At 41.0% G+C, this 24,310-nt stretch overlaps 2 protein-coding genes across 10 annotated transcripts in view; both read left to right on the plus strand.

Moving 5' to 3' along the window:
* The first annotated feature begins 1,385 nt into the window (after nt 1–1,385).
* On the plus strand, nt 1,386–15,876 carry TSEN54 (tRNA splicing endonuclease subunit 54). 4 transcript variants are annotated; one of them, XM_007437398.4, is made up of 11 exons: nt 1,386–1,530; nt 2,768–2,932; nt 4,691–4,754; nt 5,513–5,596; nt 7,252–7,350; nt 8,841–8,893; nt 9,161–9,259; nt 10,586–11,208; nt 11,381–11,441; nt 13,347–13,463; nt 13,875–15,875. In XM_007437398.4, exons 1-11 carry the CDS (start codon nt 1,487–1,489, stop codon nt 14,023–14,025), a joined length of 1,560 nt encoding a protein of 519 aa, XP_007437460.1. In that variant the 5' UTR covers nt 1,386–1,486; the 3' UTR covers nt 14,026–15,875. The 4 variants fall into 4 exon arrangements, with proteins under 4 accessions (XP_007437460.1, XP_087989453.1, XP_025028462.1 ...); XM_088133328.1 differs by lacking the exon at nt 1,386–1,530 and adding an exon at nt 1,581–2,088; XM_088133327.1 differs by lacking the exon at nt 7,252–7,350 and having other exon boundaries at nt 13,875–15,876.
* A 5,862-nt stretch (nt 15,877–21,738) lies between these two features.
* Nucleotides 21,739–24,310, plus strand: part of LLGL2 (LLGL scribble cell polarity complex component 2) — a 68,033-nt gene continuing 65,461 nt past the window's right edge. For 2 of the 6 annotated variants that reach the window (XM_088133329.1, XM_088133335.1), the window contains exon 1: nt 21,904–22,040. The gene's annotated coding sequence lies outside the window, so the exon portion shown is untranslated. Of the gene's footprint in view, nt 21,868–21,903; nt 22,041–22,173; nt 22,281–24,310 lie in introns of those variants that run through there. The other 4 variants (XM_088133333.1, XM_088133331.1, XM_088133330.1 and 1 more) reach the window with 4 other exon arrangements.

Here is a 24,310-nt window from a genome sequence, read left to right on the forward strand (position 1 = left end):
TTACAAAATGACTCTTACGGAAATAGTTAATCTGTTCATAAAATGTTCTATGCCAGGTATGGCCAGTTCCAAAGCATTAAGGTTATTGTATATGGTCTGCAAACATCCAGATGACTTCTAGATGAAAACAAACAGGTAGAGGAAAAACATAGTCTTAGTTGCTCATTACGGTTCTCCATTGTGTATGGACACGCAAAATACACTAGGCTGCCTCCATCCATCACTTTTAGTTTCTAAATATACTTAGGGTGACCTAAATATTAGGCTGGAGGTCTTCTAATTTTTTCTTTTTAATAATTTTTATTGAATACATTTTTCAACATAATTAAAAATAGTGCCATTTTGAATTAAGGAAGAATAAAGAAAAGTAATAAGAAAGAAATAGAAAAAGAAACAGGGGAAAAAAAGGAAAAGAAAGATTCTAAAGAAGCAACTTCTGATCTTCTTGACAGCTGTTATAGATACATTTATAATTTACCCTCTCCCTCTAAGGTTACATCATAATTTCCTTCTTTCCATAAGCTACTCTTTCTAATCTTCAAACCCATAAATCACACGTTCATGTTTCTCTTTTTTCAGCAAAAGTCCACAAGGGGTTTCCAGTCACTAATAAGAGGTTTTTAAATTTTCATGCCAATAAAAAAAATGATGGGCTTATCTAAGGGTCACAATCTAGAAAGACAAGATACACTGGTAAAGAGAAATGAATGGAAAAAATGAGACATCCATTCTTTTATGCTTGGAAATAATGTGCTGCATGTTTAGTTTAGTCCAGGTTGATCTTCTCTCGCAGTTATTCTTGTGTTGAGAGCAGTTCGTTTCGCAGCTCTTGTTGAAGTATGTCAGTGTTGTCCAAACTTGGCTACTTTAAGATGAGTGGACTTCAACTCCCAGAATTCCCCAGCCAGCATCGCTGGCTGGGGAATTCTGGGAGTTGAAGTCCACTCATCTTAAAGTGGCCAAGTTTGGACAACACTGAAGTATGTCATTTGAGGGATGATGCCAGAGGACAACTGCCCTCTCCAGTTCCAGGGCAATTGTCAATAAGAAGTTGAGGGTTCAATCCGGTTGGAAAGGCAAGGCAAACTCCCTACAACTCTGAGTCCAAGTTTAAAGGATACGCTAGCTGCGAATTATGGGAACTGAAGTCTTGCCCATCTGACATGCACTAAGCTGGAAAGGTTTAAAAAATTGCTCCTGAAACGAGACACGTAGGACCAATATGCACAACTGTACTACATAACCGGGGACCAGATCGATCTGGCAGCGGCATTCAGCTCGTCCCGCTGATAGCGCCCGGTCGGAATTCTTCCCCGGGGCTACGAATTTTTTCAACCGCGCGGAGCGTCCGCCCATTCTGAGCCGCGACGCGGCGGCGAGCGAGGGAGACGCAGGTTCAGACACCGGGTTCGCACGGCACTAGGACCCAGAGGCCAAGGCGGGCAACAGCGGAAGTCCGAAGAAGTGGAGGCGACTGGCACTTACCATGGAGGCCGAAGAAGAACCTCCGGCCGGACGTCGCTTACTCAGGTATCTGCAAGGGAGGGGGGAACGGGCGTGGTGGTGGGGATGAGGGAGCTTAAAGGAGCCGCCTTTCCCGGGGGACGGGTGGTTGGAGGGCACGCCGGAAGTGCTGGAAGGCCGGGCGTCCTCTCCTCCCTCACTCCCGCGCCTTTGCCATGTGCGGCTCCGGGCGGCAGCGTCGGACGGCGTCCCCGGGCCGCCCTGGCATTAGAAGCCTGGCGCTTCGCTCTGGGAAGCCTGCTTGCACCCGCGGTGCTGCAGCAGTGTTTTCGGCCGGGCAGGGCGGAAATAGAGGCTGTTCTCTCACGATCACGGGCCTACAAACTCGCCGACTGCTTTTTAGTGGGTCGTGCGAACCCACTCGGTTCGCTCAGTTGGCTCCGCCTTAGAAATGCCTCAAATTTTATTGAGCTCGTTCCTTTTCTCTTAGTAGGAGTCACTTTTTTCCAGTAATTGTAACTGTCGGGCCTTCATGGGCCTGTTGTCCCCATGGGGATTGATGAGGAAGAGAGGAGGGTAGCAAATTGCAGGGAGAGAGAGGTCGAGATAGGCAGAATAATTCAGGTAACTTCAAGAGCCTAAGAACAAAGCAGAATGTGTGGGTGTGTAAAGGTATATACAGTATGGTAAAAATGGGAAGAAATGAGGAAGCATCACAAAAATCCCCAACATATTTCATCATCACTTCCATCTCTTTGGCCTGTGGTGAAATGAACTAAACTAAACCTATTTTAAACTATTTTAAAAAGTAAATAACTATTAAGGATGGTAAATCCAAGAAGAGAGTTTGAGGAATTCCAGATGGATCTCACTAAAATGAGCAAAAGAGCCCCAAAATAGATGTAGGGTGGGCATTTTGGCAAAAAGGGTACATACACCTGCAGACTGGCGGAGTAGGAGCTGACAGTGATTGTCCTAATAAGGAAAGGTTACAACTTTAAAATTTTTAATTTAGAAAAAAGATTAGAAGTGTGGACGCTTATGAATGGTATAAAAAGAAATTATCTTCATCATACTAGAACCTGGGGTTATTCGGGGAAACCGAATGGTAGGAAATTTAGGAAGAGTAAAAGGAAGTGGTTCACAGCAGTTGTTGGAATTGACTATAGTAGGAAATAGAAGTGCTGGCCAAATTGACCTATGGTCTGAACCACCACGGTTTAGCATATTTGAAGAATCCATCATGGATAAGTTGGATATTTGAGTGATTATACTTACTTTCTCTCCCTGCCGCCCCATGAAGTCCAGCAGAACTGCTGGCAGCTCGAACACGTGACCACAAGATCCCCCAGCGCTCACTTGGTCAGAAAGATTTCATTCCTGATGGATCAGAAGAACAAGAATCAAAGCTGCATCAATGCCGGAAAGAACACTGGCAACTTTTGGAGGAGGAACGTGTAGTGCGGTTGTATGTATTAATCATACCTAGAACTGAACTGCTAAACTATCAGTTAATTTAGAATGTTTTGCCTAGTTTTTTTTAGCTTTTCCAGTTTTAAAAAAGGACTCTGTTAGTAGGACTGGGAAAAACTTCTTGATCTAGCAAACTGGAGAGTTACAAACAATTCTCAAAGATATAGTTTTTAGCTAAATAATTGTGAAGATGGTTGCTTCACGATTTCAGGCACATCTAGAGTCTGGACCCATTTGAGCGAGACTTTAGTTGGAATATGACACTGAGACTGCTTTTGTTGTCTTGTTGAATGATCAACGTACAAAACTGGGAAGAGGAAGCTGGATATATTAAATGCTTTTGACATTATTGGCCATAGAATCCTTGATTGTGTTGCTGCTCTTAGGCATGTATGTGTGTGTGTGTAAGGGTATATAGTAACAGAGAGACAACTCTCTGTCACAATGCTTCTGGATTTTCCTGTCCCACCATATTCAGAAGGTAGTATGGAAAAGAGTTATTTAACATTATTGACAGGTTCTTTCTTATTCTCTGTGCTCAATATTTCCATGAAATAGCTGGGAATAGTCATTTAGAGGTTTAGATAGATGTATCGATACATTTACGTACTAAACCCTGTTGCAGCTTAATATACCTCCAAGATAGTGGTCCATAGTGTTAAACATTAGACTTAGTAAAGAGATGGATGATGGTCAACAAGCTCTGTTTAAATCCAAACAAAACAAAAGTGGTTTTGGTCAGTAGAAAATCAGCTCAGGAATTGGGATTCATTTCTCCCCAGGATGTTGCATTTCCTCTGAAAGCTGTATAGTTCAATCCTACATTGTCCCTGGATTTCTAAATGGCAACAGCAACTCCAAATACCACACTCGTGCAGTTAGATTTTATCTGTAGGCTACAGCCATTCATGTGCAGATAGAACTTAGCAAGAATTATCAATGTTTTGGCTGCATCACAGCTAAACCTTTGCACATGCTGTACATTGGTTTAAAAAATTAAAAGGTAGAATATAAATTTTATGAAGAGGCATACATGGCTACATCTGGATGCTTCAGTTGGTGCAAATGTGGCAGTTTGGTTGTTGATTGGTGCATGTATTGTGATTATATCTGACATATGGAGAGGTCTGCACTATTTGCCAATTTTCTGGGTTAAATTGGAGGAGTAGGTTTTCTCTTTAAAAGCCCAAGTGCTTAGGGACTGCCTGAGGGACCACCTCTCTTGTTATGAACCTACCTGGTTACAGACATTTGCAAGAAGCCCCTTGCAAAAATGTCCTTTCTTGAGGTACATGGGGAGGTGCTTTCTCCTCTCTTTCTCACTTGGTACCAGATTATCTATCCTGAAGTAAACCAATGTCATATAAGGGGTTGTAGGCTGCTTTTCTAAGGTATCCTGGCATTCTGTAATTATTTCATAATGAAATAGGTTAATTTATTTAAAATTTTAGAGGCAAGAGATCATAAGTACACTATGATCTAGACACCAACAAATTATTTCTTCCTAGATCTCTGTCTTTTCTATCAGCTGTTCCATGCTGATAGACAATGGATCTTGGGGGAAGAGCTGCATCCTCTGCTCTATGTTTCTGCATGGTAGTTCGGGGTCTGCTTCTTGACCTATTTTAAGAAGATGAAAATCTTGTGCTTCCTGCTAAGATTAAAATAACTTCTTAACTCTTTTTCAACCAAGGAAATAGATACATTGGAGAATGATCAAATACAGACTATCCTTTTTAAATTTCTTTTGTAGGGGAAGTCTGGTAAAGGCTGAATGGAAGCCCCAGGAGAGTATTGTGGAGCTGAAATCCCCTGCAGTAAGTCTTGCTATCTTTTTTATGATGTCATTCCTGCTCAATTTACTGTTATCAGCTTCTGTCTCAGAGCAGCACACACACCAATAGCCAGAGGCTTCTTTCAGACCAGAGCCAGACATAATAGGGTCGACTTCAGTTTATGTTCTGAGCCTTGTATATTATGACATTGCCACTGAATAATGTGTGTCCTCTCTCTTTGCATGTTACTCAGAATAAAAACTGTATTTGCAATGTTTAGCTTGCAGCTGTGGCACTGTTTATATTGGAACCAGCTATGATTCTTGGAAGGTGATATGTAGATAAGGAAGATATGGGATGAGCAAATGAAATCTGTTAACCCTTACTCTTGGTTCCTTTCCTGCCCCCCATAGTGGTCTAAAAAAACAGCAGTTTTGAGAGGTAAGACAACAAGAATATACTTGTCTCACCTCCAAAAATTCAAGCTCTGACTTGGGAGAACTGGACATCAGGCTAACTCCCCTCGCCACCTGCCCCACCCCCAGACAATAGGCTGCATAGAGACACAAAACAGAATTGTGGGATTTTATGTTCCCTAACTGTAATTCAAGCCTTTGGCCCAATGATGAAATTCCCCTCTTCAATCCAATCCTAATCCAGATGGAGAAGCTCTGACTGAATCATGAAGTGAAAGGAAGCCTAGAACATCTCCAATTCTCCTGGGGTTATTTTGTCCTTTTTGAAATATTTGTAAAGGTTAGGATTGATCTCATAAACTGACATGGCATTGTTGTCATTAGGGGAAATTCTGGCATACCATGGGGTTTGCACAGCATGGAAAGCAGTGTCTGCTTCCAGAAGAAGCCTTGTATCTCCTGGAATGTGTAAGTAAATCAGATTCGAAAGCTTATGGAGCAGTTTTATGTAACTAAATATCTCCCCTCTTCCTCTGACTTGACAAACAGTTCCAAAGTTTGTCACAGAATAATTATGTAAAATAAAAAAGGAAAAAAGGTTGCATAAGTATCTGGAAAACAGGATTAGGGTGGTGGGGCTTAGAGCAACTACAGCCATCATAACAAACACCTTTTCAAGAATTAGGGAAGAAAGCTGTTCAGGGGAGTTGGCTTTCTGTCTCAATCTCATACTAATGGGAACATCTGAAATGGTAATGTAATCACACTACTAAAAGTGGTTGCAATCTCCATACGATTGAGAATCCTGCACAATCAGTGCTCCCAATTACACATAACTTCTGAATACTGCCACATCTTCACTTCAGACCTTTCTTGTCAACATGCAGGTTGGGATGAGCAGAACTGGAGGAAAAGTTGCCATCTCCCTTTCCCTGATATTGCACTATTAGTTCTTCCTGCAAAAAGCACATGTGTTTGAAACATATGAATGTAGATGCATTTATAAATAGCAATGTACAGTTCTTGGAATTGGATAATGTCAAAATTGCTATTCTCATTGCAGTTGTTTTTGTGGTATTTGGCCCAAGTGGCCCACACATTGTATAATTCTGTGTGATCATTTTATAAACCATACTGTAAAACCAGTTCTTGTAATTTGACATCTCAGGTAGTCTGCAGTTAAAGACCACTCATTCGGCAACCATTCAGTTATGACAGTGCTGAACAAGTGGTACTTATGACCAGTCCTTGAAGTTGTGGCTGACACAGCACCCCCACAATCATGTGATTGCGATTCAGCCGCTTGGCAACTGACTTGCACTTGTGACAGTTGCAGCGTCCCACGATCATATGATCACCATTTGTGACCTTCCCTGCTGGCTTCCCACAAGCAAAGTCAGTGGGGAAGCTGGCCGATAAGGTTGCAAGTCACTCCTGCTCCTGTCACTTTTTCTCCCAAGAAACCCTGCTATGAGATCCTGGGGATCTCATACTCCATAGTGCATGTGCATCTACCCACGACACCCCCCTGCGCACACTCTGTAGCACACACCTGCTGGGCCACAGCACGCATCAGCATGTAACACCCCACTCATGCTGCAATGCACCCCCATGCCTGGCCATGCCCGCATCAGGGTGCAGCGCCCACTCCCTGGCAACTTGCACTCCGCAGCACTCACTTGTCTGCTGCCCTGCTTGCAAGCCACCTAAGGCTTGTCGTAACCAGGAATTGCAACTTCCTACCAGCTTCCCCATTGATTTTGTTTGTTGGAAGCCAGCAGGAAGTTGCAAGTCCTGGTCATGTGAGGTCCTCACTTAACAACCCATAATCCTCGCTTAATGACAGGAACAGGGACTGCCAGGATGCCGTAGCTACACAATGTGGTCACATGATGTTGCACTTTACATGTGCATCATTAAGCAGCAGAAATTCCAGTCCCAGGTACCGTTGTTAAGTGAGGACTACTTGTACAGACATCCAAAATGACATGAAGTTCCTCTGGCAGAATGAGCAAGCTGGTGTAGCGTAGTTCTTCAGGCCCCAGGGAATATCAGTGGCAATCACAGCAAAAGTAGTTTTGCCCAGATGGTAGTTCCTGAACATTAAGCTTTTTTTCTTACAGGGATCCCTTCAGTTGTTCTATAAAGACCTGCCTTTGTCAGTCCAGGAAGCCTATGAGAATCTGCTGTCTCCAAAGTCAGTCAGCCTACTAAAATACCAGGTGCCTTTCAAAATTTGGAGTTCAACAACTATGGAAGTAAAATTTGGGAATTTAAAAAAAGCGTTCAATTTCAAAGCAGGCAATTCTGCTGTAATTATATTATCACCATTAGTTGTGCAGTTAAGTTGACATGGAAGGGTATGTGGTGATATTCCATTGACGTTTGGGGCTTAACTGTTTATACAACAATTTAGTAGTGAGCCTAGACTTCAGTAGCTGAGTCAGAGAAGATGAATGCTGCTGTCCAGCCTTATTTTCAAAAGGACAGTAGATCTACTCTGGAGTATGATATCTTGATGGCATTCCCTAAAAAGTGGAGTAGACTGAAAAGGGGAATTGATGTTCTGATTAAAAACCTGTTTCTAGTGCTTGCTAACCAACCTAATCCTGCCTTTGGAGCACCAAGAATGGGTATTTGCCTAAATACTTGAAGTTGCAGTCCAACCTAGATATTGCGGTATAGTCCTGAGCAAATACAGTATTGGGCCTAAGGTGCAGAATTCAGGCAAGTGTCCTTAGCTTTTCCAGCTTGCCCATTGACTTGATGGTTGACTGAAAAACATACTGTTGTTTTATTATTTTAGAACATAAGTTTTTAGTAATTTTTCATAACTCCATGTATGTAATTGCTAAATTATGCCTGTTGTAAATATTATTATATAGTTTCTTCCTTATTTTTAAGAGGTAGTTTGTTTAAAAAAAATAGCAGATATCAGTGAAACATTTCTATGGTTCTGTTAAGCTTATTCAGCTGAGACTTCTTCTGTGTTAAGATTTGGATCCTTGCTGACCTAGGGGTACAAAAGCTCTTTAGTTAAATTTGTGATCTTCTCTAGGTGGGTGAAAAAACAGTGTTTGTTTTGCTCAAATGAAAAGAGTGATCACTGTTAGATTTTAAAAGTGCTGCAGCATGTTAACCACCATCTTTGTATCATATTATTGCTTTGACGACCCAACACTTTTGCATGATAATCCTGTATGTTTACTCAGAAGTTAAAAAAGTAAAGTTTTTCTCAGATGGAGTTCAACTCCTGGTAACTACATGGATACGCCCATGTTTACTTGGCAACTTTATGGAAATAGTTTGCCACAGCTTCCTTCTGGTGATTCAGAAGGCTGATCAGTCCGGTAGATACTGCAGCCCTAATGCCCTGTGCTTTGTGAAGGCTGCAAGTTGAATCAGTTAAATTTGTTTTGTGGAATTGATTTTAATGTATTTAAAGCTTTGTTTTGAAAGGAATCTGGTTGCGTGACAAATGCATATTTAGCAGTGTGTGTTTGATATAGATACACCTTGTTAAAAACTGGAAAATCTACAAATCATCCTACCAGACGGTAGACAATGCATGTGTGAGCCACCCATTAACGTGAAGGTGGCTTTAATTTACACACAGTTCAGAAAAAAAAATAGTTTAGTAATTGAATTTCTAAAGAATGTAGAGTCATGTCCTTTCTCATGTGAACTCCTTACATTTCATCCCTATTGTAAGGTATATAGCCACTTGAAGCGACTGGGTTACATCGTTTTGAGATTCCATTTCAGGTAATTGTTTGACAATAGTTTTCCCTTTCCCCTGGCAGTATGTCCATTATACATCTCTTTAACTTTGCACGTTTGCTCCTTCTTCTCCCCTCTCAATATCCCTGCTTCCCAAGATGATTGCATTTCTCTCTCAGTCTTAACTGTAACTGAGCTGGTGGTTAATCAGTGAAGAAGAGGAGGAAAGTTTGCTTTCCTAGTGTGACTTGTAGCTGTCTCTGTACTGATTGTTTTGATCTCTCACTCTTTTTGGGGGGGTCTCCTTTACAGCACTATTCCAACCCCTTATGAGAGGCAGCTGAATCTGGATAGCCACTACCAAAGTACAGAGAGAGGCGGCCACAAGAGGAGAAGGAGCTCCAGTCCTCGGTAAAAGCATGTGGGCAATGGGAGTGATGTCCTTGACAAGCTAGCCCAAGGTGGGCATAGAATTAAGCACTGAGAAATGCATCCATTTGTTCTTCATATTTGTCTCTTGCTATAATAAAAATAAAGTTTTACTTTAAAACAGAAGGAGAGCCAGTGGCCCTCCAGATACTGCTGAACACAACTTCTAGCAACCCCAGCCAACATGGCCAGTAGTGTCATATACTGGGAGTACCTGAAGATCATAGCTTCCTGATCCCTGATTTTACAAAGGAAAGATTAGCTGAAGTTAGTAAGAGGAACACACCAGAACACACATCTGTGTGACTTTGCCCACTGTTTTTTTTTTTTTAAATCAGGAGTGACTGCTGTGGGCGACAGACTACATAAGGTGGGATCATCCTGTTGCCATTTCAAGCACATACGAGGTCAGCAAACATTTTGAGGGCAGTTGTTCAGGACTTTGAAGTAAGGTCATTGTTACACTGGTAACACCAAGTTCTCTTTTTCTGGGTTATCTTAATTAAGTGAGGATATGGAGATGCAAAATCACTATCTGGATTGGCAATGGGATAAATGAGGACCAATAAGTTAAAGTAAAGTCCCAAGAAGATGGAAACTTTATTGGTAAACAGGTGGTTTGCAGCTTTAAAGATTTGGTGTTTGATGTATTCTGGATGAGAGTGCATGCCCACTGAAGAAGCTGGTACATAGCATTAGATACCACTTAATCCAAAATATCAGTAAGTGAGTTCAGAACATCCCTTACCATTTGTTTCTGGCACATAGCTATGCCCTTTCCTGGGATAACCCTGCTATGGTGGATTTATGCTCTAAAAATGTTTAAATATATGGGCTGTCCTCAAAAATAGTTAAGATGCTTCAAGTTGTTCAGAATTCAACTGACTTAGCTAGTTTAACCAACTATTAGGGAATTAAATTAATAATTATTATTTAATAATAATTTATTAAACGTATGCTGCCCGACTCTGGGTGGTTCACAACAATCAAACAAAAAAATTACAAAAAAACATAAAAGAGATGGTGAGTCCACATAGTGATGCTGTCACCTTTAAACCGCCAGTTTGATCCAGCACCTAAGGAGTTACATTTTTGGTTCAAGTGCTTTAAATGTTTAGAGCTTTGGGAATTGATTGAATTGTTGGTAAAAAAAAAATGATAAAATTGGTAAAATGATTAAAAATAAATGTAATATAATTACTACCATCCTTTTGGATGAAGGACAGTTTATAAGTAATGTGTTTGAATAATTCTGTGATAGTAAAAGATAACCTGTGCCCATGTTTTAATCCACTTCTCTTTAATAAGGTTGCAAGACAAGAAACCCAAACCGTCTGAGAAATCCCAGGAATGGTCACCTAAAAAGGCCAAGATCCATCATGGTAATTCCAGCCCTCCAGCATTAGATGGCTCACCCAAAGCAAGAATAAAGGCATCAGATGCAAAAACTGAAAATATAGAGTTGGTCCCATCTTCAAGTGTCACAAAAGAATGCAGTGAATTGCCCACTTGTGTTCAAGACTACAAAGAGACACGTAGCAAGACCGTTGGGGAAAGCCATAATGATGTCTGTGCATCCAGGTGGAATTTCACCTCTATTGATTTTCCTAACATGGGTGCCGATTACCCTCAAGTCTTCCTGCCAGAGCCTGATAAGAGGCTCCTCCCAGAGAACATAACAGCACGGGCAATTGATGCAAGCCCCTGGTGCAGGCGGCTCAACCAGAAACATGAGAGGTTGACTCGCAAGGAACAGGAGCAGCTGAAGTGGGAGAGCAGATACAAAAGGAGTATCAACGAGGATGTGGAAGTCAGGCGCTGCACCACCTGGCAAGAGTACAAGGCACTTCTGAGAGAGAGGAGCGGCCTGGCAGATCTCTGCACACAGCCAGTCACCCCACTTGTGAAACCAAACCAAGGGCTCTCCACAGGTATTGTAGTTTCTGAAAAAGAAGGGTCTGGCCTTTGTTCTCTTTGAAGAAGGATGCATGTGGCCTTGCTGAAGGTGGTGGGTATTTCTGAATGTCAGAATAGCTGGCTTGGCTGCAGAGGCATGTTTTGTGAAGGCCCTAATCCAGATTTCTTGTCTTTCCTTCCCTCTAGCTGACATCCTTCAACAGATCAATGTTTTCCAACCCTCACACTTATTAGAGGAAGCATTTCAGTAAGTATCAAACCAGAAAATGGGCTAAATGCTTTTAATCTCTCTCAATAATTCTAGGTATGAGCAACAATAATAGGATGCAGAATACACCATGCTAGCTACAGCTGCTGGCAGTTCAGGTTCAGCAACTTCTGGAGGGCCACATATAATCCTGTCATATAGTGTATACCTGGAATGTTCACTTCAAGGCATTACAAATTATTAGGGCTGTTTACCATTGGAAAATGATCTGGCAGAAGTGGCTCTGCCCTTATGTGAGTGCAACATCTCTCTGCTGTTCATTAAAGCAGCATTTTTCATGGTTGAACAGGAACCTGAAAAAAAGTCTGGCTGCTTTAATGAGTAGCAGAGAGATGCTGTGCTTATGTGTGATCCAAAGGACATCCTCCAAATCATTTTCCCAGCATGCACAGCTCTACAAACTCTACTGTATGTCAGAAGCATTACTTGAAAGGCCAGCGCTTAGACTTAAGTCCCAAGACACTATGGACTTATAGTGCAATTGACCCAATCCAGAAACAAGACAGTTAATTCCTACTGGCTTCTAAGGTGTTTCATGCAGTGTACCATAATGAATGTTTCTTGTCTTCTAAAATTTCAGTTGTTAAATTTGTAATTCTACTTTATTTCATGTATGTGTTTTTCAGTGGCTTTTGATTTTTAAAAGTAAATAAGAGTCAAATAGACATACATCTGCTGGCCTTAAGTGTAGCTTTCCAAACTTTGTGTTCTCCAGATGTTGTTGGACTAGAATTTCCATTGTCCCCAAGCTAGTAAGGAAGCAGATGGAGTTGGGGAAGTATGCTTTACTTTTTTTCAGCACATAGTATTTTCTGGGGAATCCTCATGCACTTAGGCTTTAGGTGATAGAGATACCTGGAATCTTAAAATTTATCTCACTGAGTTTTGGTCTCTATCTTAATGCAAATGCTTTCTAATTTAAGAAGGCAGTTTGGTCTTTACTGTAATTATGCAAATAGAATTTGGCATGCTACATAGTTAGGAAGGTAAACTTGAGGATCATGCTACACTAATTATTCAGAGTACAACTGGCTGCCTGCTCTCTTTTTTTTTTTTTGACACTAGAACAAGCCCATGGGATCCTCTGTACTGAAAACATTGAATGTTTGCGGAGAAGGGATATAATTTTTTCCACTATCCATTCCACTGCTTGCTCCATAATTCCACTCTTAAGAAACCATTTTAAAGTTTACTCTTGAGTCAGATACATCATCCTGCCAAGTTCCTTTCCTTGCCATTATGTTCACTTTCAGTATGGACTATCTGCCTGACTTCAGGGATAGATAATGTTTTAGTGGGTGGGGACTGAGAGTAACATTTTGGGGAGTCTGACAGCTGTGACTGTTTATTATTGATTTTGTCAACATGTATGCTGTGTCAGTAAGTGACTCTAGGCAGCTTACATCATAGGGTTAAAACACCTGGTAAATAACTGCTGAAAACAAACAAAACTGAAAGAATACATGGCACACATCAGGGAGAAAAAGAGCATTAACCAATTCCCCACCAAACTATCCTCAGAGAGCAAGCCCCTCCATCCAACCCAGGTCCTAACAAAAGAGCCAGGTTTTTACAGAGTTGGGCCAGTGATGGAAACCGCATTATTTAGGGAAGTTCTGGTGGGGAATTCTTAGTATAAAAGAATAGCATACAACCTACGCTACAGTTTTCATGTGCTTTCTGGCTCAAAATAGTGAGATGTTATGTCCCCAATTTTCAGCATTATCTGTTTGAGACTTCAGGGGTTGCCAAAAAGGGGTGTGGAATGCTAATTACAGTTCCTGCTCAGATTTGCTGTACCTGAAGATTTTTTTTTCCTTTCCCTTCCTTTGGCACATCAGAGAATGTCCAAGTTTGTGTACTAATAGTTAACCTCCTCCACAGATTACAGAATCATTCATCACAGCTAAAGATAGACTTTGATGTATATCATGCTGATGAAGCTTCAATTTTTAAAAAGAATGATCCTGGGAAGCCTTATGTACGGATGTGCGTTCAAAGGTACTAGGTGCTTATAATCTAATTTAAATCTGTTACAGAGTTTGCTCATGTGTTTACATGGCTTGTCCTGTTTGGGTTTGATGGAAAACAGGAAGAAAGAGTCAGTGATTGTCCAGTTTGCGGCACACCTGTTGAAGTAGTTGAATGGCTGCCCAAACAGACTAAGGACTTCAGATCCCAGTCCACGTTGAAACCAGATCCCCGGCATATGAAGCAGTACTGGCTGTGTTATTGGTTTTCTTGCTCTAACCAAGGGGATCTGAAATGCTTTTAAAAAAATAAATAGACCTCTGTTTCCTTAGAACATAAATGTTCTGTCCTTGCTTCCAGATACAGTGATGCTTTTTATGATGTGGCTTTTTAAAAATGCATTGTTGTCAAACAGAAAAAAAAAAATCATTCTTTTTGCAGGTTTGATGAGCAGGTCCCATCCCTGAAAGTTGTGAAGCAACTATCTTATCAAAGTGGAGATGTTCCAGTGGTGTTTGCTTTAGTTGACAATGGAAACATCGCTTTCTTCTCTTTTAAGGAGTTCAAATTGCCAACTGATGTTTATCCCTGATACTGATGCTGTCATTTGGAGAAGCTGTTTTATGAATGGGTGTGTTGAAACAAGATTACTCAGGGCTTGACTTTGTTCTATTGGATATTGCCTGGAATTCTGACTAACAGCACTGTGCTGCCAAAGGACATACGTTCTGTATAGCAAGAGCCTAAAAGGAAAGAACTGTTCCAACAAAACCTCTTCTGATTAGAAACACACAGTTATTTTATTCTTTTAATCCACAAGTTCTCTGTTTTTAGTCTGCTGATACCTAAAGCAGCATTTCTGCCGATCTGGAACAGTTTACTAATTTGAGCCTAGGCAGAGTCCCATAATATATTTTGGCACCAGCTGAATGTAAAAGTTGGAAACTACTTTCATGATTCACCAAATAGAAAAGACAAAAAAAAAGTCATTTTTTCCTAATAATCTTTAGTTCCAGGCCCAAGTATAACTATGGAACATATGAGAGTAGCTGGATATATAGGTCATTTGTCACTTTTTCTACAAGAAACGAAAGGAGGCTACCAAGTGCATAGTTTGTACAGAATTGATGGAATTATACCACCAATTTCTATTTGCAGATCTATACAATTTGATTTATCTAATTTACTTAGGGTTTGGGCTACTATTAGTGGAATGCTATGATCTGCTTTTGCTTTCTAGCATCACTCCTAGATGCAATTTAAAACTGTTGGAAATTACTGTTTGTATCACCAAGTTTATTTTATACTCTTGGCTGCTATGGGTTTTTTTTCCCCTGATACTGACGTTTTTTCTTTACTATGATATTCCATGGCAGTTGCAATGTTACTAGGATAAAAGGCACTGAATATTTTCTTGTTCAGGAGTAGCTTTCATGAGAAATTTTACACAGAAATTGCAGGAAAAAAATGGATTTTTAGGTTATTTCAGTTTGGCAATAAAATTAGCAATAAGCAATAAAATTCTTTGTGTTAACAGAATTTTGAAGGATTTCATGTAACGTGTTTTCCTTGGCAAAATGAGTGATGAAAATTGTATATTTGTATTCCCATCACAAAAACATCATCAAAAAGCCAAACCACTCATATCAGCACTCATAACAGTCAACTGGAACCAAAGGCTCATTGAAACAGAACTGCTTTGAGCTATTTCTGAAAAATGGGAGCTGTACCTACTTCTGGGCAGAAGGGTGTTCTGCAGACGGGGGGCTATCACAGAGAAGATCCATATCCCATGACCTCATGAAGAGGGAGGACTTCCAGCAGACCCTCTCTGGATGACCATATAGCAGAATTGGCTCTGACAAGGTGTTGTGTGATATATCCCAGTGCTGCAGAATGTAGGTTTTTAAAGATAATAACCAGCGCTTAGAATTGGACCTGGAAATCTTTGGCAGCCAATGCAATGAATTTAATATAAGTGTAATTCTACACTGCCAGGGTTGCCCCACCAGGAGTCCGGCTGCTGTGTTTTATGCCAGCTGGAGCTTCTGTGTCTTCTCTAAAGGAAGTTCCATGCAGAATGCATTGCATTACAGTAGTCCAGTTGGGTGGTGATCAGAGTATAAGTTACTGATATTAAGGCATACGTACCTTGAGGCTTTTTTTAAAGATTTTTTTATCCTGCCTTTCTTATTTTTATAAATAATTCAAAGTGGTGAACATACCTAATACTCTTTCCTCCTCCTATTTTCCTCACAACAACAACCCTGTAAGGTGAGTTGGGCTCAGAGAGAAAGAGTGACTGGCCAAAGTCACCCAGCCAGTTTTTCATGCCTAAGGCAGGACTAGAACTCACAGTCTCCTGATTTCTAGCCTGGTGCCTTAATAGATCAAACTAACTCAACTCAACTCAACTCTTCTCTTCCTTTGACTTTTTTTTTTTTTTTTTTACTACTTTGGGGGTGGTTTATAATTGCTACTGTCAACATTTCTAACAATAAAATTTCTTATAATAAGCACTGCATATTTCTCCAAGATAAAATGCCACCAAGTCACTCAAGTGTTAGGAGCCTTCTGAATGCATTTGCATGAGTGTGAATGACTAGAAGAAAGCTTTAATGCATTCAGCTCTATGAGGATTGGCTTCTAAATAAACAATCTGCATTGTCACCATCTTATATCCCATGGAAGCCAATATATACATAGTTGTGTAAAAGCTTGTCTTCTATAGACAGGTGCTCTGTGACATTCTGCAAGAGAACCTCATCATTTGGGTGGTGTGGGCCAGAGATGGTGCTTAGCTGGCCTTCATGTAGAGATGCTCCAGATTTGAGAATATCCGATTAGGGCTAGCAAATAAGGCAATAGGGATTTGGATACTCCTGATTTGTAGAGATGGTAAATTTTGAAGTGCAGCAACTCATTGTGATTGTGAGTATACTCAGTCACCAGTAGTAGACAGTACAATAACCAAATGATTAGTCTCAGCCTTTCACTTTTATGTAGGAGTAAGACCCCATGACAGATGGAGGCAGTAGGCCTGCCTTAAAAACCTTTTTGATTCAACTACACAATTAACTTTAATGTGAAGAGAATAGAAGGGAGTACTTCTTTTCTACACAAATTGTTTTCCAGCCTAATTTACTGTTGTATTCAGTCTTGAATCAGGCTTTGTGTATACCTGCCTTAGTGAAAGAACGCAAGACAAAAGCAGAGAATGGGAGTGGGTTTCTGAACAAACTCTTAGTAGCCTTTAATTCCAATCCATATATTGTGTATTTCTCTCTGTTTCCAAATGAAAACTGGCATCAAGGATGTGGACTGAAAGGTAAAATAAATTTAGGAGAGATGTTAGCAAAGATCAAATCCTTACATATGGCTGAAGGGCATCTTGGCTGTAGTTTAAAACTGTTCTAAGATGCTTTGATGTACAAAGGGATACATATAGCTGTAATAAGTTGGAGCAAGAAGATTGTGTAGCTGTGACATCAAGGATGAGTTAATTAACATGCTAGGCTAAAATGTGGTTGGCTAGATTGTAGTTCAGGATACTGTATTGCAAACCTAGCCAGTATACAGTGGGGCAAAAAAGTATTTAGTCAGCCACCAGTTGTGCAAATTCTCCCACTTAAAAAGATGAGAGAGGCCTGTAATTTTCATCATAGGTATACCTCAACTATGAGAGACAAAATAGGGGAAAAAATCCAGAAAATCACATTGTCTGATTTTTAAAGAATTTATTTGCAAATCATGGTGGAAAATAAGTATTTGGTCAATATCAAAAGTTCATCTCAATACTTTGTTATATATCCTTTGTTGGCAATGACAGAGGTCAAACGTTTTCTGTAAGTCTTCACAAGGTTTTCACACACTGTTGCTGGTATTTTGGCCCATTCCTCCATGCAGATCTCCTCTAGAGCAGTGATGTTTTGGGGCTGTCGCTGGGCAACACGGACTTTCAACTCCCTCCAAAGGTTTTCCATGGGGTTGAGATCTGGAGACTGGCTAGGCCACTCCAGGACCTTGAAATGCTTCTTACGAAGCCACTCCTTCATTGCCCGGGCGGTGTGTTTGGGATCACTGTCATGCTGAAAGACCCAGCCACATTTCATTTTCAATGCCCTTGCTGATGGAAGGAGGTGTTCACTCAAAATCTCACGATACATGGCCCCATTCATTCTTTCCTTCACACGGATCAGTCGTCCTGGTCCCTTTGCAGAAAAACAGCCCCAAAGCATGATGTTTCCACCCCCATGCTTCATAGTAGGTATGGTGTTCTTTGGATGCAACTCAGCATTCTCTCCTCCAAACACGACGAGTTGAGTTTAGACCAAAACGTTCTACTTTGGTTTTATCTGACCATATGACATTCTCCCAATCCTCTTCTGGATCATCCAAATGCTCTCTAGCAAACTTGAGGCAGGCCCGGACATGTACTGGCTTAAGTAGGGGGACACATCTGGCACTGCAGGATTTGAGTCCCTGGCGGCATAGTGTGTTACTGATGGTAGCCTTTGTTAATTTGGTCCCAGCTCTCTGCAGGTCATTCACTAGGTCCCCCCGTGTGGTTCTGGGATTTTTGCTCACCGTTCTTGTGATCATTTTGACCCCACGGGGTGAGATCTTGCATGGAGCCCCAGATCGAGGGAGATTATCAGTGGTCTTGTATGTCTTCCATTTCCTAATTATTGCTCCCACAGTTGATTTCTTCACACCAAGCTGCTTGCCTATTGCAGATTCAGTCTTCCCAGCCTGGTGCAGGTCTACAATTTTGTTTCTGGTGTCCTTCATCAGCTCTTTGGTCTTGGCCATAGTGGACCTTGGAGTGTGACTGTTTGAGGTTGTGGACAGGTGTCTTTTATACTGATAACAAGGTCAAACAGGTGCCATTACTACAGGTAACGAGTGGAGGACAGAGGAGCCTCTTAAAGAAGTAGTTACAGGTCTGTGAGAGCCAGACATCTTGCTTGTTTGTAGGTGACCAAATACTTATTTTCCACCATGATTTGCAAATAAATTCTTTAAAAATCGGACAATGTGATTTTCTGGATTTTTTTCCCCCATTTTGTCTCTCATAGTTGAGGTATACCTATGATGAAAATTACAGGCCTCTCTTATCTTTTTAAGTGGGAGAACTTGCACAATTGGTGGCTGACTAAGTACTTTTTGCCCCACTGTAGTTACTTACCATAAGTCATGTGAATCTAGGCAATGAGTTAATTCAGTACAGTATCCTGACAATATTAATTTTAGAATTGTAAAGAAAAGTAATACATGACTTATTTAGCCTATTGCCTTCCAGATGTATTGGAGAGCACCCAATTGGAGAAATGTATTTTAACAGGTGAGATCATGATGTGCTAAGAAGCTCAAAGACCAAAAGGGAGAGTGGGTAGGATGATTAACATGCGGTGGAACATCTTTTTTCTGGTGGTCCCATTACGTGCTGCTTTGGTTGGTCCCATCCATCACATTTTTCCCAAAATGGATAAACAGATCCAAAGGCATTTCCATATCTGCCAAATTGGATAAATCTTCCCAGGAATAGAACTCTGTCTCTTTAAAAAGGCTCCCTGTAAAACTTGAACTTTAACTATTAAAAATATATTTATACCTTGTTTCTCTATAAAAATTACCATTGATCTGACACACAATGGCTTCCATTATTATGATCATTCCCCATCACAACCGCCCTTAAGCACAAATAGGAGGTGCACATGGACAAATGCATGAAATCTTTTTAGAAGAGGGAAAGGAAAAGGATAATTGAGGTAAGTGTAGTTTTATACATGCCTATTTAATCACATAGATATGTATAAAATATCAGCCCTATTATATCACATAGGACTTGTTCCCATGTAAGGAATATATAGAACTGCTGATAAAAATGTCAGTCTTAAACACTTTCACCTATGAACGGTGCCAAAAAACCCTATTTGGCAGTTCATTCTCTTAGTGGACAAAAGAGGAAACTTGTTTTTTGCACTTTTAAAAAATAAATGTTTATTGCTTTCAATGCTTTTTGCACTTGAACATTTATAGTTTCTTACTTTTTAAAAATAATCTCTGGAGCTGATCAGGGATTGGTTTCCTGACAACCAAGTAAGATAATGCAGAATTATCTTAAAATGTAACATATATAGTGCAATTTGTTGCAGCCAGTCCAGCAGGATTTGCTCACATCATGATGGCTTATAAATCTGAATTTCAGGCATTGTTGATTTGGTGACAGAATGACTGCTCTGAGGCAGTTTGTACTCCTTGAAGCACAAAGATTACATTCTGATGAAGGCAGGAAAATAACAATTTATTCTGCAATGCTGGTGTTTCCAGTTGGACACTACTTAATCATATATTCCATACTGTAGTGTCACAAAAAGGTAAATGAGGTAGTCATTTGGTTCAGTTTCAGTCTTTGTTCTAACTAAGCAAAAAGGCCTTCAGTTGTTTGTTGAAAAACACCACCAGCAAAACAAAATTAAGATGAACGAGGCAGGAAATCCCCAGGGATTAAACTCAACTCACTCTGCTAATATTCAGCTGATACTAAATGTTTGCTCCTTTTCCTTTTGATGCTTCTCTAGGGTCTTCATGGAGCACAGTGCGACTTCTAGTCTTTATGACATCAGAACATAGTGGTCAGCTGATTAGCTTTGTATAATTGAAAACAATCAGCAAATGCAGCCTGATAACTGCAATATATCTAGAAGAAATATCAAATGCCAAACAGGATGCTTTGTATTGTAAATTCCGCAGAAGGAATGGAAACAATGAGTGTGATTACTTACTGTAATGGCAAAACTAGAAATAGTAATATTAGAAAATACTCTGTTTATTTTGAAATAACATAGAACATAATATTCAAAATGTTATTGCATGACTACTAATCACACCTTTTAAAAAACACAGTCACAACTGCTAGGCACTGATTTAAAGGTGTACTTTCTATAATGTCTCAATTTTTTAAGACTTGGAACCTGACCCTAAACACAGTGATCTGGTTCCTACATCTGACTGGATAAAGTTGTAATTTTAAAAATCATGAACGTTGATTAAGCCACAGTTGTCTGCATTCACTCAGCATATTAAACTACAATGTCCTTTATTTGATTTGATATAGCTGATGTGCGAACTGAGTTCAATGTATGCTACTTCCTAGTAGTTTTATTCTATGCATGTCCTGTGCTTTTTAAGCTCTCTGTTAACTCTAGCCTTAAGGTCAAGGTTTGTTCATCTCTTTGCTTCTCAGCTAGATGATAAAACATCCGGTACTCTCAGCACTCACAAGCAGCAACGAATTATAAATATCACAGTTGAAAGGGTATTGTGACCCTGTAAAACATTATGAAAAATACAATGGTGTAAGACAGCCAGTTGGGCGTAGTGCTGAAGGGGCTGGCCTAGAAACCAGGAGACTCTGTTCTAGGCCTTCCTTAGGCATGAAAGCTGGCTGGGTGGCTTTCAGCCAGTCCTTGTCTCTCAGGCCAGCCCACTTCACAGGGTTGTTGTTGGGAAAATAGGAGATGGGAGTACAGTCTCACCTAGGTTCACCTCGAGTTGTTATATATTTATACACGCACACTCACACGTGTGTGTAGGCAAAAACCTAATAATAGTATTGTAATAACCCACTGTTCTGCTGTATATCTGTATGGAAGATATTCATGGCTTGTACGTGGAAATAGGTGTATTAATTCGAGAAAACTTTAAGGACCATTAATTCTATCATGATATTCTTACCATGAATTGTCAGGAAAAGCCCCTTAAATCATTGATTGCCTTTATTACATAAGTGGGGAGAGGCAGAAAACTGGGCAAAACTCAAGATGGTGAACCTAACTGAATTGAGAATGCGAATGAAAACGTCAGTTTCAAGGAAAGAAGCCTGATTTTATCCTTTTGGTACCGCGTACTTACAGGGCGACAGGCAATGCATTTTTCTCCTCCAGAATCTACGAATGCTTGCTTATAAATCACGAGTCGGTGTACGTCCCGACGTCGCCTACTCTGGAAGGCCGCAACCGAATATTTGGATGGAAAGAAATGCAATTTGATCAAATTCAGATCTGCTTTTAGCAGTTCATTCAGCTCGCAATGAATGAAAACAGAGAACAATGCAAATGTATCTTCGCATTCTAGAATCAGTCGTAAGTGACCTCACGTACTGAGAACCTCCACGGTCGCTTTCAATGCCCCTTTGTACCCGGCTGCTACACCGTCTCCACTACCGGAAAAAGGTACGCCCAGGACGTGGCGGATATGGGGCGTGGCCAGCGCTCATTACAAAAAGCCATTCAGAAATCAGATCGAACTTAGCCCACAGCGCTCTGAGCGTAATTCCCACCCCTCTGTGGTCGACACTGTGTTTTCTATTGGTTGTAGGCAAAGCGAGAAGAAGGTTCTCTGCTTCCCGATTGGCCTGGACGGCGTAGAGGTGAGCAAAATTAATTATTCACGAGCCGCGCTGGGGTTGAAAGCAAGGCGCCGTGCGAACCACGCCCTTCTAATTTACATACCAGCGGGCACGCCCCTCCCGGAGGTATCCAGGAAGGAGAGGTGGCCGCGGCGACGCGAGGAGGAGTTGTGGTGTGTTGGGGACGCTGCAGGGTAGGTGGTTTAGCGCCAGTCTTCCGGTGGGCGCGCGCGGGAGGGGAGGGGAGGGGAGGGGAGGGGAGGGGAGGGGGCTGGGTTGGTGTACAAATTCGGGGAACGGGGCGGTGAGGGGGAGAGGGGGCGGCAGGTGAGGAGGCTCGGACGGATGGGGGTGGGGGAACAGAAAGGAAGCGAAGAGGCTTGCTCGGACGGATGTGGGGGAGTGGCGTTGAGGGGTTGACTTCATGCTGAAAGGTGAGCTGGGCTCTGCTGAGGTGGGAGGAAAGAGGTGACACAACTTCCAGATCGGTCTCTGCTGCGCTTTGCATGGGCTTTGGAAATAGGCGGGGTAGTGGGGAAACGGGGTGGAGGCTGGAGTAGGGAAGGGTAGGTATCAGGCAGCATGTTTCGATGGGGGAGGGAGCTGGCAGATACTTAGTGGATGAGTTGGGAGCCTTAGGGCTGAAGGGCTTGGCTTAGGAAGGGTATGGGGGCCCCTGAATCTGCTACCAGTACAGTACAGTGTGGTGTCGTGGGAGAGGTGTGGAAACTTGAATTAGATTAGGCTTATTAAGACTTTGCAGGTCCTTGACCTTGATAAAGACCCTGGTCCTGGGGATTCTTGCCGCCGCCTAATGTTGAAAGCAGCGCTGACCTGCAGTGTGGAACATGGTGGATGGTATTTCAGGAATGCTTTACCTGGAAAGCTAGGTTGTCTTACAGGTGGAAACCGTAGGCTAAAAAGCAGATAATGAGTTCCTCAGTATTGGAGGGGTGGGGAGTTGCTTTTCTCCTGTTACTACTTGTTTTCAGCTGGTTCTTGTAAGTACTGCCCAGGTGACTCTTGCCTCCTATTTCCTTTTCTTTGAAAGTTAAAGAGACAGCTCTTGGTGTAGAGATCTATAATTTATAGAACAAATATGTCAAAAGAAACCAAAAGGAAAAATGCTGGATTGGTGTAGAGGTTGAAGTTTTAACACCCGCAATCCAGGTTGATACAAAGTATTGTGTGTGTTTTGGGTCCAGTAGAATACACTTTAAATTAGCCTTATGCATGTATGATAATGTTTCCTTAAGCTGAACATTATATACTCCACCTTGAGTTGTACAAAAATAAAAGTGGGATATAAATCTAATAACGTAAAGCTGTCCCATTATTGTCAGGGTCCATAAATTGCACTAAGCCATAATGTGCTTTGTTAGGTTGTTAGTGAGCCCAGCCAATTATAACTAGTTTAACAAACCATGTCATAGTCATATGGACTTGGCTGCTGAGTTAGATTACCTTTCTTTAAAGACCCAGACTTGGACCACATTTAGACCTTTTCGTGAAACTTTTCTTAAAGAAGCTTGACACAGTGAATGCCTCTGCCAATAAAGTTTATGGGAAGCTGAACCCCCTTTGCAATCTTTGTCAGTATGAACTGATAAAGTTTCCCACTTAAAGAGATTGGTCTGTTGAGTATCTTCTCAGCAAATGGGACAGTTAGCACCAACTCTACCTGACTCCCCTCCTTTCCAGGAGTCCCAGCACCCTGACAATCTATATTCTTCAAAACCATAAAAGATTAGCCAATGGCACACCTGAAAAATTAACTGCATTGTAAGCTGAAAAAGTCTTCTGATCTTTTTTTCCACCAAAGTGGACTGATTTAGTGGAAACTAGAACCCTTTGAAACAGTCCAGTTTATTGTTACATCAACCACAAAGACATTTATTTATTACTGGTCTTTTAGCAGGTTTTCATTTCCACATTCAAACAATGGCACATTATCTTATGTATGGGTTTAATTCCCTTGTCTCCACTTCTGCTTCTTTTGCAGTCTTTTTCATGATGAAACTGGTATATTTTGAGTTCTTACTTAAAACTGCCTTTGTATATTTATTAAGACCCTAAATAGTTGCCTATTCAACACATTTATGCATGTTCAGTTCTTGCAGTTTCCTGTGTGATTAAACACTGGGAAATTATGCTGTATTTTTGTTCAGTTTTATGTATTATATGCAGATATTTGGATAATAAACCATGTTTTTATATGTGGAGCAATGGTTGTTGAATGCAATGCTTAAAAATGAGGCCAGCCCACAGGGAATGGTAAACTTAAATGACAGTGTTTGGTGTGTTATGTAAGCTGGACTCTACTGCCCACACCATTTTGATCATTGGCAGCTGAATATAATGATTCTCAAAGTACGTAATTTATAGTTGGTCTGCTCATGGTTTTCCTTGGCAACATCTTATGCTATTAGATTCTTCCCTGGATCCCCAGAGCACACAATTAAAA

Source organism: Python bivittatus, unplaced genomic scaffold, assembly GCF_059951505.1.
Source record: "Python bivittatus isolate LINGU-HERP-01145 unplaced genomic scaffold, Pbiv_v1 ctg000080_np1212, whole genome shotgun sequence".
Taxonomy (NCBI): domain Eukaryota; kingdom Metazoa; phylum Chordata; class Lepidosauria; order Squamata; family Pythonidae; genus Python; species Python bivittatus.

What these genes read in the sequence shown, in the direction of transcription:
- TSEN54 (XM_007437398.4), top strand. Translation starts at nt 1,487, where the DNA reads ATGGAGGCCGAAGAAGAACCTCCGGCCGGACGTCGCTTACTCAG. An exon ending in TGGAGCTGAAATCCCCTGCA is followed by an intron (nt 4,755 to 5,512) that starts GTAAGTCTTGCT and finishes TGTTGTCATTAG; the next exon opens with GGGAAATTCTGGCATACCAT. An exon ending in TCAGCCTACTAAAATACCAG is followed by an intron (nt 7,351 to 8,840) that starts GTGCCTTTCAAA and finishes CCCTATTGTAAG; the next exon opens with GTATATAGCCACTTGAAGCG.